The sequence below is a fragment of the Mya arenaria genome, chromosome 4 (assembly GCF_026914265.1).
Source record: "Mya arenaria isolate MELC-2E11 chromosome 4, ASM2691426v1".
NCBI lineage: Eukaryota > Metazoa > Mollusca > Bivalvia > Myida > Myidae > Mya > Mya arenaria.
Genome location: NC_069125.1, coordinates 6,455,318 through 6,470,317, shown reverse-complemented (window position 1 = coordinate 6,470,317; position 15,000 = coordinate 6,455,318). Strand labels below are relative to the sequence as shown.

At 34.5% G+C, this 15,000-nt stretch overlaps 1 protein-coding gene across 2 annotated transcripts; it reads left to right on the top strand.

The window, feature by feature from the left end:
• Positions 1–1,278: 1,278 nt before the first annotated feature.
• LOC128232573 (uncharacterized) lies at positions 1,279–8,827 on the top strand. Of its 2 annotated transcripts, XM_052946217.1 has the most exons (5): positions 1,280–1,347; positions 1,692–1,981; positions 4,133–4,627; positions 6,521–6,627; positions 6,980–8,827. In XM_052946217.1, the coding sequence occupies exons 2-5, from the start codon at positions 1,738–1,740 to the stop codon at positions 7,346–7,348; spliced, it is 1,215 nt and encodes a 404-aa protein (XP_052802177.1). In that variant the 5' UTR covers positions 1,280–1,347; positions 1,692–1,737; the 3' UTR covers positions 7,349–8,827. The 2 variants fall into 2 exon arrangements, with proteins under 2 accessions (XP_052802176.1, XP_052802177.1); XM_052946216.1 differs by having other exon boundaries at positions 1,279–1,981.
• Positions 8,828–15,000: the final 6,173 nt, after the last annotated feature.

Genomic DNA, 15,000 nt, shown 5'->3' with positions numbered 1-15,000 from the left:
TAAGTTTAACAAAATTCGAAAAACATATCAGACTAATTGTATGACGTACTTGCAATAATATTACACATAGCGATGCTTAAGCAGCTAGTGTGAGTTGAAAATGGATAACGAATCGCTAACAAAAGTGTAAAACATAATAATATATAGAATTTAAACGGAAGCTTGAATCAAACACTAGAGCACATACATGAATAAACGCGACGAGTTGACAATGAGTACTCAAGAATTGGTTTAAAGTGATAATCCTAACATTTATTATAGCCGTTGGCTCGAACTCGCTTGGCTCGAATTCCTCGTTGGCTCGAACTGTATGTAAATGACCGATTTCATTATATTGAATATAAGCATTCCCGCTTGGCTCGATTTTGCCGAGGCTCGAGGTATTTTCGCCGGTCCCTTGGACTTCGAACCAACGGGGTTCGACTGTAGTAAATGGTCTGTCTGTGTTGTTTTTTACGTTGGGTGTTTTCGTTTAGTTCCTGTTGTCTTGTTCCAATCATAACACCTCGGACATTTTCAATCGAAAAAAACGGGTGTATATCATGGACGGTATGTACATTATCAGATTTTTTTACTTTTAACTACGCTGTAATTAGATCGCGTAATAATTGCAATTAGGAGTCAAACTAAGGACTTTACTCTGCGGAATCTTAATCATTCTTCGCCGGGAAATTATTTGAACTGAGCAATTGTTAATTTCTTTGGTTACTTTATTTGTCCCTGAATTTTTCATTTGATTATTGCATATTATATTCCACTCAGCGTAACTATTGCTGATGACCCACGATAAAATATTCACAAATCACAAAATATGTATCATTTGGCATGAAACGAGCAATCCACAGATTTACTTTAAATCAAATGGAATCGATCCGACATAACGATTTTACTGAAACAGACAATTCCTACTGTCAGTTAATGCCTCCGTATTGACACTTTGGCTTCAAACTAAAATTAAGTAATCTTTATCAAACAAAACCTACTTATGTTCAAGTGAAGTGGATATTTTCACAACGAAATATTTTAACAAATATATTCAGTACTTAATAATTGCCCGGGTGTAGACATTATGGGATTATGTTTCTAAAAAGTAAAAACAAAATTAATGTACAATAATGTCATGAACTCCAACTCTGTCAAATATTTCTATAAGAAGAATAGAATCTTGCGTGAGTTGGTCCAAAGTAGTTAAAAAGTAATTAGGTGAAAGAACGTAGAATTTGATAATTTGAAATATGTTTTACTCAGTTTGTTTTTAGAGAAACGCTCTTTGAATACGTGCAATTCAAACAGCAGATGTCTCTTATATTTTAAATTTTCTTCTATGACATAAAGCTATGAATTGACGTAAGTAAATGGACTGTTTTATTAATATAGAAAAGTGAAATGAGCGAAATGGAAATCAAAGAGCATACATAAGGCCTGGGTTGTCCCCAGTTGTTTACAATTTTGAATAGGACTCTTTACAATTTAATGGATTTTGAATGAGAAGTAAATGGCAAGTTATTAAAATATTTGATTGCGTATTCTGATACAACAATTGAAGGTTTTTTTTGTATTGAAATAGAGCATATAATTACAAAGCGTATCAGCAAAGGCATTCAAACAAAGGATTGGGAAGCAAAAATAAATAGTTAAAAAACTTGAACAATGGTACGGTATGATAAATGCGTTGAATCACTCTACGACAGTGCTACCGTCGTGGATAGGACGAAGACCCTTCAGATTATTAAGGTCATGAAAGGCGCAATAAGTATGTCCAAAAGCCGGACCGGGGACTGTATTTTCCGGACCAACAAAACAGTGAAAAAGGAGCTGGATAGATTGGTGAAAATAGAGGTCCGAAATTCGCATTACAACGTGTCGCGGATTGATACGGGGAAGAAAATGGTGGTGAACCGATGGACCAAGCTTCTGGAACATCAGACGATGGTGTCTTCTCAGGCTCTGTTTGAGGAAATACTGGACATTAACGACATGGGTAAGTGGTTGTTTCATGATTATGACGCGAATGTTTTTATAAACTTACGAGAACAAAAATGACACACGATTCACTATTATAACTTACAAAATACTTAAGTGTGAAATAATATGCAGTTTGCGATCACCTTTTAAGCTGTATCAAACCATCGCTTTATTACGACGAGTTAACATAATCATCGCTGACTTCTAGCCTTTCGTGGTAACTGGTTTTCGCAAAAAAAAAAAAAAAATGTCTAACAAGTAGTTCATTTGTCGATCTCTAGCTATCTTTAAATTGTAGGTAGAGAAAAAAAACGGTTGACAAGTTGATAACGAAGCAACTTTATTTCGGTGGCAAAAGACAATAATTTAACGTTCAATTTACGTGAAGGGGTATTCTTATATTTTCCATGTTGTTGAATCTATTCGTCGTGTTTTAGATTACCTTTATTCGCCTGAAAACGTCCGCACGCCAACTTCTTCGCGAAAAAATAAACCTTTGAGATACAAAACAGCACACCACAAACTAAATTATGTTCGATTATTCGACAAAACGGTTATACGAACAAAATTAAGAGTAGTTATTTGTCGTTTCAGCACCCTTTCGTCAAGAATTTCTAGTGACATGCAGATAATTATAATGCTTTCTCATTTCTGTAATTGAGAGCACTGATCTTTCATATACGTATTTATATTTTTCGATTTTTTTTGACAATTTAATTGGCGCATAATAGCCAACGATTATATCGTACATAAGATTTTTCGAATTTATTGTTATTTGTAACAACTTGTCTGACTGATCATTTTAGACTTGTAAGCCTATCGGTTTAGAGCAATCATTTATGCTATTATTATTATTTATTAATAATAATAATAATATCGATTAATGATTATAATTTTGATAATAATTTTGATAATAATAATAAAAATAATAATATTGATAATAATTTTAATAATAATAATAATAATAATAATAATAAGAAGAAGAAGAAGAAGAAGAAGAAGAAGAAGAAGAAGAAGAAGAATTTTAATGTAATAATAATAATAATTTTAATAATAATAATAATAATAATAATAATAATAATAATAATAATGATAATAATAATAATCGCTTTTAGATGTCCATCAATAACTTTGATTTACAAAAACATTCACCAAAGTATTGCAGTTATTAACCAAATTATAAGTATTTATTCATAAATTAACTACCAGCAAAAAGGTCTTTAATTTTTCTAACACTTAATTACGCAGAAAAAATGACGTCAACTTCTTTTAACAGACTCTCAGTGTTCCTGTGAAATATTAGAATAATTAGAAATATAAAAACCTCCTAGCATTTCCTAATCGGTTTTAAATAATATTGATACAAAACGTCAATATTTTCATGGTAGGTTTACGCACAAGGTGGCGGTTAATTGTTACGGAAAATTAAGTATTTAAAATGACAAAGATAAGATCGAAAGTATGTTCACGGTTGATGCCTATAACCTTATAATTCTTTAATGATTGCCTATTAAATAGATACACATGATAAAAAATGAATAAAAGTTTTAAAGCCATGCAAATAAATGAAGTAAGGAAGGAAGAATTATCAGAGTTTTTCCAAATTATTTTACTCATTTTTTAAGGTTCTATGGGTTGCGCACAATGTTTTAAATGGTTTGAATTGATTTTGTATCCTTTATGAATATTGTTAATTTTTCTAACAATAAATAACTCAGACGCTGCTATACATCATACTGGTTTAATGTGACGTCATATATGCTTGAGCTGATAGTTATAAAAATCTTAAGCAATTTCATATCTAAAGTCAATTTTTCAAATGTTTCAGTCAAATGTAAAGAAAAGTATATTGGGTTTAAGTATAAATGAATTTATAATGAAAAACGTCAATGCAAATTAAATCTCAGAAAAAAAAGTGAAGTTAATATATCAGTGGCGGACCCAGGATATGACGTTAGAGGGGGCGTAGCTTAGGGGCGTAACCATTTGACTTTTGCCGCTCCTTCAGAACCAGAATATATTTGGCTTAAAATCGCGGCGGTGGGGGGGGGGGGCGGTGGTGAGTACCCACGAAAATTTTAACAATTTCTAGTTCCAAATGGTGCATTTTGAGCCCCCCCCCCCCCCCGCACCCACCCTGCTATTTTTATCATTTTTTACCATTCAGGAGGAGCAGAACATGACTTTGGGTCAGAGAAAGAGGATCTGAAGCTAAAATCCCTGATTGACGTCCGACTGAGCAAACTGCAGTCGCTTATCGACACCGGTGGACTTTCTCCAAGAGGTGGTTTACATCGGCAGGGACACGGACCGAACAGAAATGAACCTCACAACAACGCCGAGGAGACATCTGAGAAACAAGAAACTGGCCCTGAGTTTGTTACGGAGAAAAAAGAAATCAGGACGAAGTACAGCGGACATGAAGCAGAAACCGCTTATACTGAACCCACAAGACACACTGTGGGTTTGGCAAAATCTAAATCTCTATCGAGTCAGCCAGGCGTTGCTCAGCGACCCGGCCAAAGGTTTCCGGCACTAAGAAGGGAGCAGACGATAGGCGCAGGTTCGCAAGAAGAGGAGCGCATACCACCCATGCCAGCCTTGGTTAGGGACCTCACTGACTGGGGAAACTGGCGTCTGAACGACAAAAGTTGGATTAGAGGTAAGTCTCAAATGCAATTCAGTTCGACCATTTAGTCTGTCCCAGTTGTGCTTCAAAGGGACTGCACACCAGATTGTCACCAAAAAAAGTTTTTTTCTGTAACGAATCTCAGGAAAATTATCTAATAAAATGTGTTACGCTTTGATATCATAATTGTAAAAAAAAGTACCAAAAAGTAAAAAAAAAAATGTGTCGGAGACCAGGTTCGAACCCGTGTCGCCAAAATTGCAAAGTATCGTCGTATCCACTGAGCTACGACGGCTTACTCTATATGGGTGACATAATTAAGCTATACACCTACCTCGGTAAAATCACGTGATAACACCGATTAGCCAATCACGCATAAGTAATGAATTCTACCTGGTAGACATACCCAGTAATCTTTTTTTAATGGAAAAATACGAAATAACTGCCAAAAATAAATTAATTGTAAACTATGTGGTACTTCAACTAGTAAGTTTCAATACATTGTACACATCGATGCCAAGTTTATGTCAGTTTCAACAATTTTCTTTTTTCCGGCTATTTTATCATACGGAGTACAGCCCCTTTAAGTTGGTGTCAACTCGCGACCGTGACAACAACATTATGTAAAGTATGACTACACAAAATATTTTTGTAGCTTATCGTCAGGGCCCTGTTTCAATAAACCAGGCCCCAATATCACGAAAATACTTGAGTCAAACCTCAAACTCATTCTCATTTTTTACCATATAACATAAAAATTATTGAAAAAAATAATATTTTACATATTTTAATCGCATTCTATCATTGAATATGTTGATTGAAACCTTTGATATAGATTTCGATGCGAAAAAAATTCTACGGCCAAAAATGTACTTTTAACAAATTATTCAAAGACATTTTTTTGCTCTAGAATAAGTTTTCTTTGAATTATTGTCAAAATCTTTCAATAACAACTTCTATAAGGAAATACGTTTTCAAAAAGTATAAAAAACAGTCAAGATTTTGAACAACACTATGTTTTTATGTGGTAAAATGAGTTGAGATTGAGTTTGAGTTTTGTCTTACGTAATTTCGTGATATTGGGGCTAGGCGTAACCCTGTTTTCGGCGTTATCTGCGTTACTAATAAAGATCAATATTGTCAAGATCATTCCTGATATATATTCAGCTCTAAACTTTACGGTTGTCCACGACCGCTGATATATATTCAGCTCTAAACTTTACGGTTGTCCACGACCGCTGATATATATTCAGCTCTAAACTTTACGGTTGTCCACGACCGCTGATATATATTCAGCTCTAAACTTTACGGTTGTCCACGACCACTGATATATATTCAGCTCTAAACTTTACGGTTGTCCACGACCACTCTTAAGCAGCACAACATTGACGGCTATGTTATTTTGTATCGAAACGGGCCACGGGGCTCCTTACTTATCCATTCGGAACTCCTCGGCTATTTTCCATCGAAATCAACCTCGAATGTATGCCGTTACATCTGTAGAAGAAGTTCGTAGATTTAAATAATAGTATAAATTAGTTGTAGTACTTTAACGTGTACGTTTAATATCCAAATTTAAAGTGATTGCCAGTGAAGTTAATAATTGCATAATAATGAGTCCGAAGAGTAAAGTCATTAAGATTAACTACTAAATTGAAACTATGCGATCTACCTGCAGATTAGTTGAATATAAACATTTCTGACCTTGTAAACGCTCTACATACATCCGATGTTGCTTTCGATATAAATTGGCCAATGATTTCCGAATGAAACTTATCCACCAGAGAAAGACATTAAATGATAAATACAAGTTCGCTTTCGCCCCTCTATGTAGACCCGAATCATGTCGCTTTGTTAATTGGTGATATGAAAAGTCTGCAATTTTCTTCATACGAATCTTGTCACACATCTTTCAATTCATTTAAGGTTATTTAGATAAAGAGAAGACACGACACGAGGACTTGATTATCCGGAACGCCCTGAAAAACATCGAGCATGAAATGTCAGGAGCCAACATGATCAAACGTCACCAGGTTTGTAAATCGAGTAGCAGCATCCGTGAACTTTTTATGGCCCAATGTGTAAGAGCAATAGAATTGCCTCACATATGCGTATATTTGTTGTTAATCGGCGGTCACATGCCATGTACATAATTACAATAATTATATTAACAGTTTTGAATGGCTAGCTTTGACGCGACCGTCTCTGACGACGACAATAAAACACTGACGGAATACATTCATCAATTTAGCGCCATAACCACAGAATAGTACTGAACCTAGAAGCGTCATTTGGCAAATTGTACGTTCTAGTTTATATGAGTATTCCTAAAATTGATTTGTCATAACATTTTGATAATGCTATGTTTTCTTTGACATTACGCAGATCAGACAAAAATTGCAGAATGACAAAAATGTTCGGGAAACAGAACTACGAAAGAAAGATAAAGAACGAATGAAAAGAGAGTCATTCACTCCCCAAACAATTCCAGTTCAAAATTTAAGCATACCGAATTCTTCGACAATATCTGAACCTCAGGGGACAAACAACCAGAAAAAGACAGTTGGATTTGCAATGCCGGAGAGTGAGTTACTTGAAAACCCAGAGGCAAAGAAAACCTGGTCGCCGAAGGCGAAAGCTGTGTACACCAACAAACAACTTTGCAATAAAAAGCAAGGTTTTAAAGGTGGTCTTCCGGTCATTAGAGAAAAAAGTCGCCCTCTGAAAGGCATACTTGTTCTTGACCATGAGTGACTGATATTACAAAAAAAATCTCGAAAGAGCAGATACACAAAGAAACCACAGTAAAGAATGTGTTTTTTTTTATGTAGTGTCGATTGAATTCATGTAAGTCGTGTTATGGAAATCATAAAAATAAACATGCGCTTCACTCAGCAGCATACGTTAACAACTCGAAAGGAACTTAACTCTACTCTTTTAATGGTATAAGTGTTTATTAACACGTTTTGACACGACTCTTAAAATTTCATAAACGTATTTCCTCGTTTTTAGCTCGTTCGTTTTTTAAACAATTCATGCGGCCTCGTTTCGCTCGCTCCATTTTTTGTAGATCGCCTAAATGAACTCTAGAATTTACATAGGCGTCGGTGTGCAAAACAAAATCGTTTGCTATAACTCATAAAACAATTTGAATGAAATATGCATTCATTATATAATAAGGCAAAAAATCAAAATTCCAACATACATGTTTTTTTGCTGTTTGCACACCTTGTGAAACATACATGAACTCCCTTCTTATCCAAACTTGGTCACACTCTTAAAAATCCATACATTGTAGCAAAAACTTCCTTTAAGTTTGCTTGAACTGTTTTATTTACATTTGAAATCATTATTCACACGTTGATATCTCAATAGAAGTATCCTTTTCATCTTTAAGAAATAAAATTGAGTAAAATTGCAAAGTACGCAACAGTAATATGCAGCCTTCTAGATACGCAACTTCATCAGTGTGGTCGTTTTCAGCTTCATTATTCTGCTTAAATTCGCCAAGAAAGTATTATATATTGAATAATCTAAATGGACTTTTTGTGGCATTTCAACAATTCTGTTTCATTAAAGACTAGTGTCCTGTCTTATTTTTATGTTATTGTTTAATGCAAACGATCCTTTAATGACCAATTAAACTTTTGTTTTAATGATACAAGGAATTTATCCAGTCTTTTCCTTCGGACTCCACACACTGACCAGCCGAATTGCATTCATACCCCGATAATGACATCAACCCGCAATTCATTCCTTAAATATTTCTGAGGAGAGTGTATCATTATTTCTTGAAAAGTGCGTGAACTCTTTTTTATGCTGACATTTGAAGCGAGAAATAGTTAATTAGCATTTTAGTTAATGCCACACGACAAGGTTTCCATGATGCTACAGGCGGCAGTCTTCAACAAGGGAGGTAATTACAATGCGATGCTCATTAAAAAGGAGTTCCATTACGGGTACTTGTTTAATCTTTGCCCGTGGGCAAAATAAGAATTTCTAGCATGGTTAAATTTTTGGATCTACTTATCTGAGGTGGGAGAAAAGAATTTCCAGCATGGCCAAATTTTTCGATCTACTGATATGAGGTGGGCGAAAAAAGAAATGCGATATGAGTTGCTTGAGCTTTGTGTTTGTATTACTTGCCGATTCTCGCGTGAGGGGTACATCGCACTCGACCTTCGGTGCGATATGGCCTTTACGCAAGCCACTGGAACTTAACCAACTCTACAGTTCAACCGACTTTATTTACGCTTTTGACCGTTGAGTTATTTCGTTTATTGTATTAATGAGCTGATAAATTTAAAAAAAAAATAATTCTTGTCTGTCATTTTTTAGAACATAAATGCAAAAATAAAACGTTTTTCATGAATGATTATAAAATGTTTAAAATTAAATACGAATAAACAATAAAGTTAACAAATAATCTTGGGAGGTCTATTTTTTTCACCAGCCCGCGTTGGGCTTACAGTCTGCGTCATCGGCGATTAGAGCTGTGCCTGAAGGGGATCAAGAAGTATGTAAAAAGAGGGTATTAATAATAATAATAATAATAATAATAATAATAATAATAATAGTAATAATAACAATAATAATAATAATAATAATAATAATAATAATAGTTTAAGATTCCAAAATATCTTAGAAAGTAAGCTGAAAGTAAAATTGTCTTTTATATATGGCACTCGTGAAGTACTGAAATCAACAAATGTTCTCTAAATAGTCACTTTATTTTTAACAAAAAACACACTAGTAACGGCGGGGTTTAGCTGTTACGTTAACGCCATGATACTGAAAATGTTTGCAACATCCTGCGCAACGTCAGAGTGAAATACTTTTCACAATCCTGTTTCATATATTATACTCACTGAATACATAACCATGTATTTAGACATGGTCCTTAAGGTTACAGGAACCACAACATTATGTGTAAGCCATAAAACTATTTTATATGTTAACGAAGACACACAAATGGAGAAATGACCTTTATCCCTGCAATAAATAATAATAATTATTATTAATATTACTGTAACAGTATTTAATTACAGTATTGTGTTTTATTGAAGACAAAAAATGGCTTGATAGTTACATCTGCCACCATTTGGCTTTTTATTATGTTTCTTAAAGGTCGCAATTTATTACACGTTTTTTTTATTTGTCAATACGAGTTTGCACAGATGTTAAGCAGGTTGTATGGACGTTCATAGTGATAAACTGCCGGGCGCATTTCCAAGGCACTCTCACAGATATTCCCGTTTTACAAATTTTTGCGCAAACATCATCAAACCAATTATATAAGATTGCTGACAAAACTCAGATCCTCGTTTTTCATATTTCCGTTCGAAAATCCATGGCTTAAACTGTTACTAACGGTTTAAAAAAATAATAAAACATCAATTTTTGGACTTAAATATAAAAATCTGCGATTTAATTTTTTGTCAGCAGTCTTATGGTTTCCATGGATTTTCGCAAAAATTGGCTCGTTCCAAGACAAAAACTAAAAAAAGTTGTCAAAACGTTCAATCTGTGGGAGTGCAGCTTAAATGCATTGATAAAGCTATTTGCGTGTTTCTACTGTATCTACCGGTGTTGTTTGTATACTTGTTCGTCTCTAAATCAGTGTCTGTTATGGTTGCGCCTTCAAACGAGATCTTTGCATTTTGTTTGAGAATCAGCTCATTTTAGCATCAGTATCTTCAATTGAGTCATATGGTATAACTCAAAATAGAACAGATCTTAGTCAATTGTTAAACTGCCGATTTTCTTTTCTTAAACCGTTTAATAGTAACGCTCTTAGCTATAAAGCATAAGTTTTCAAACGTCAATATGAAAACTGCGAGCTGCTCTTTTTGTCAGCAGTCTTATATAGACATATGTATATATATATATATATATATATATATATATATATATATATATATATATATATATATATATATATATCATTCCAACACAAAAAAAATCAATCTACAGTAGCGCAGCTTTAAAGTCAAATGATTTAAACATATGTATGCATATAAAAAGTTATATATTATTGTTTTTAGCTATAAAGCATAAGTTTTCAAACGTCAATATGAAAACTGCGAGCTGCTCTTTTTGTCAGCAGTCTTATATAGACATATGTATATATATATATATATATATATATATCATTCCAACACAAAAAAAATCAATCTACAGTAGCGCAGCTTTAAAGTCAAATGATTTAAACATATGTATGCATATAAAAAGTTATATATTATTGTTTTTAATATCAACCTATTTTTCGCCCCCTTAATGCCTTGTTAATGCAATATATGTATTGATTTAAAGAGTATTGATAAAATTACAGCACCGAGTGACCGAAATATGTTATAGATAGAAATATGAAATGATTAGCTTTGTTCTTTATGTGAACAGAAATATAACGTTAAATGCCACATCTCAATTAACTCGTATGCAATATATTGTTTAAGGTGAAAAACAAACTTATAGCCATCAATGTACACCTAGTTTGTCGTTGAGCGTCCTAAAACCGGTCTCACTGGCCAGTTCAAGTCCGCTACCCAAACATTTATGTTTCTCTCGTCTGACCAACACTACAGTCATTAGAAGGGAATGTACTCTCGGCGGTGGTGGTGTGTAAGCTTATTTATACTCGCGTTCGGGCTGTGCCCATTCGGCGATTGCTCCGTTAAGATTGTTAGTCATTTTAGTTTTTTTGGAGCATAGTGCATAGACAGAATATAACCCTGGCTAGAGCTACCCTGGTTCTTTAACGTGCACCAGTGTATAGCACTGTCACACGGGACCCCCCATTTAACGTCCCTTCCGGAAGACGATTAGTATTTTAGTGATGCGACGGGGAATCGAACCTGCGACCCCTGGGTTGAAAATCAAGTGTGTTACCACTAGACGACGGATCCGCCAGAATTTGTACGCTCGGCCAGGATTACAGTCCCTTTTAACTGTAGACAGTGTTGATCAGTGAACCGGATTGCTGTGTTCAGATTTAAGTTGTTTTACTGTCAGATATGCAGGCATTTCGAGATTTTCTGACATTGTTAAACTGCAGTAATTCCCACTTAATTCATGCTAGATCGATGGTATGAGTGACAGCTTTGATGAATGTAAAAAATAAATATTTTAGGTTAAATTTCTCTAAATGTTTACAGGTCATATCAATTCATTCCAATCAAACTACTGTGATAGCTCTGGTATCATCGGTGTCTCCATTGATGGCGTGTTAAAAGTCATGTTGTCCGTTATATTTTAGTCAGTGCCAATATGTTTCGCAAGGGTTATACATATATACACCATTTTGAATTATATCATTAATTCAATGTAGTGTTTTAGCTTGTATTTATTGATCAAAGTTTAGATTGATTGCCAGTGAAGTGTATTATTGCAAAAAGATTCCACAAGAGTTAAGTCATTAAGTTTAACTGCAAAATTAAATTACTACGCGATCTACTTGCAGCGGACTTAAACATACAAATTTCTGAGTATGTAAACCGTCCAAATACATCCGAGGTTGTTTTCGATAAAAATGGCCGAGGTATTCCGAATACTATAAATCTATGACATCAACTTCGACGCAGTGCTACTTCCATAACAGTACAGTAATTACTACCACCATGCCTATCGCATGACCATGGGTATGTGTCACGTTATACATGGATAAAGATTTTAGACTATTTTTGATTTTGAGAGGCTAAAAAAATACGTTTTTTGACCTCTATTTACCATAATTAATTAATATGTTAAAAACAAATATCCTCCCACAAAAGGTCTTCTTTTCAAAGAATATTATATAGCTAAATTCCAGCTAATCTTGCTCATCTTGGCAGATATCTATTCTGCTGCATTCGGAACTCCTCGGCCATTTTTATCGAAAACAACATCGGATGTATTTGGACGGTTTACATACTCAAAAAGCGGTACGTTTAAGTCCGCTGCAAGTAGATCGCTTAGTATTTTTTTCAGCAGTTAAACTTTATGACTTAACTCCTCGGAATCTTATTATGTTTGCAATAATACTCTTCACTGGCAATCAATTTAAACTGAGATCAACATATACAACTCTAAATGACTACATTTAGTTAATGATATAATTCAAATATTTACGAACTACTTGACTTCAACTGATGTACCGGCATACATCCGAGGTTGTTTTAGATAATAATGGCCGAGGAGCTCCGAATGGGTTTATACATGTATAAGTCTATGACATCAACCTCGACGCAGTGTTACTTCCATAACGGTACCACCATACCAATCGCATGACCATGGGTAAGTATCACGCTATGCATAGATACAGATTTAAGACTATCTTTGATTTTGAGAGGCTAAAAGAAAGAGGAGCGTTGGCGATGCTAGTGTTATAAGCCAAAGAGCTAGAGGGGTTTCTTGCAAATACGAGCGCAACATGAACTTTAACCCGTCCCTTGCAGGTTTTGTTATGTGTTCTTTGTAAACGGATTTCCTAAGGTTCTTACTCTGAATAAATCATATTTAAAATAGCTTTTAACATTACTCTACTTAGAACTTGAGAAAAAGGCGAAAATGCGCCAAGTGGCGGGGCTAAAATGCGCCAAGTGGTTGAGCGAAAATGTACAAAGGAGCGGAGGAAAAATGCGCCAAGTGGCTGGGCTAAAATGCGCCATGTAGTGCGGCTAAATCGCTCCAAGTTGTGGTACTGAAATGTACTAGTGGACCGATTTATAACATTTTTTTCATATTAAAAAAAATCCAATTCGTATTTTCCAAACTTTTGGCGTAAAATGAAAATCTATTTCTACTTTCATTGATTTATGAGCTTCGATGTCAGACTTCAAATTGTGCAAATATTCAAATATACTGGTTTTAAGAAACATAAAAAAGGTAAATTAACGTACTTTTACAAACGAAACACACTACAATGTGACAAATGAATGAATCCGCGACCTTCCGTTACCAAAACGATCGCCAAGCTATTGTGACGGAATCGGTTAATAATCTTCAATACCACACTATCAATACTACCAGACTTAATATTAAATACACAGAGCTAGTAAATAATTGTGCGAGAAGTTTTCTATTTTGTAAAAACCGAAGTCAGGTATCTGATCACGACAATGTATCGTTGATAAACAAAACAAGTATATTATAACAAGCTCCCAAACGCAAAAAAAGCTAAGATTGTATAGCATATATTTGAATTCATGTTTATGATGGCACTATTTATTCTATGGCACAGTGCTACACTTGGTTCCTAATTTTGTAAAAAATCTTTTAACAGCTCGGAGAACTGGTCACTCTGTATCACTGTTAACGCTGTATATTCCCCAAAACATGATACAAAGATAAGGACTTGGAAAATTGTTGTAAAATTGTTAAATACACATGTCGACTATAAAAAGGCCGAAAACAATAGACTGGTTAAACTGGTTTAAACTATTATCAAATTAACACCGACAAATAGCTTTTAATAATTTCCAAATAAAATTCTGAATGTTCGCAATATAACTATTCGTAGCATTGCACATCTTTGTTCATTCATCAGGAATAATAAGCCCTTTTTATCGTGTCAGCTACTATTTCATTTGATTTCGAAATCAATATACAATCGTTCCGATCTACAAAGAAGTCTTCTTTCCATTTTTTCGACAAGACATGGAGTGAAGTTCCATTGTTAATAGTGCTTGTGTCGGAGCAAAACCACCCGACGGTAATAAGTAGCCTTGTGAAGTATAACACTTCGTCATCAATGTCATTTTCAGCTTTTATTTTCTGCTGAAACTTGTCGAGAAAGTATCCATATATTACGTAATCTAAATGCGAATTTTTACGAAAGCTCGATAACTCTGTCGCATTAAAAACAAGTTCCCTTTCGTACTGTATGTTAATATTCTTCTTGAAATACAAAATATCCTTCAAAGACCATTTAAACATTCGTTTTAACAACACAAGTGATTCATCAAGTCTTTCCATTATCAACACTAGAGCGAATTTAGTATTGAGATACTCAAGATGTGTTTGAACATCTTCTTCGCGTTCGGAAGCGTACTTAAAGAAACCGAAATCTACACCCATGGAGTTCATGGTAGCTGATCGTTTCGACTCATCGTTCATAAGCAAATGGTGAATGTAATCTTTTTCTGGGAAATTCCTTAGGTAATCTTGTTGATGACCGGGTATGTTTCTGTAGAAATAGGCGGCGCTTATCATTCTTGCCAATGGTTCACGAACTATCGCTATATCTTTCCGATCCTTTGTAAGCAGCTCGTCAAAAAGAGTTGCGTTATAGTAATAAGTGTGGACAGCAAATATGTCAAATTTGTAAGAGCCGTCGATAGGAATGACATTATCTTTACTGGCAACGTACTCCTTCTCCTTCGGTACAACGGGTTTCAAATGGTGCTCGGCTGCGAACCGAAAAAGTAAAG

Bases quoted from the DNA above. Each gene is read 5' to 3' on its own strand.
- LOC128232573 (XM_052946216.1), top strand. From the start codon at position 1,651: ATGGTACGGTATGATAAATGCGTTGAATCACTCTACGACAGTGCTACC. The intron at 1,982-4,132 runs GTAAGTGGTTGT...TTTACCATTCAG, and splicing joins ACTGGACATTAACGACATGG to GAGGAGCAGAACATGACTTT. The intron at 4,628-6,520 runs GTAAGTCTCAAA...AATTCATTTAAG, and splicing joins CGACAAAAGTTGGATTAGAG to GTTATTTAGATAAAGAGAAG.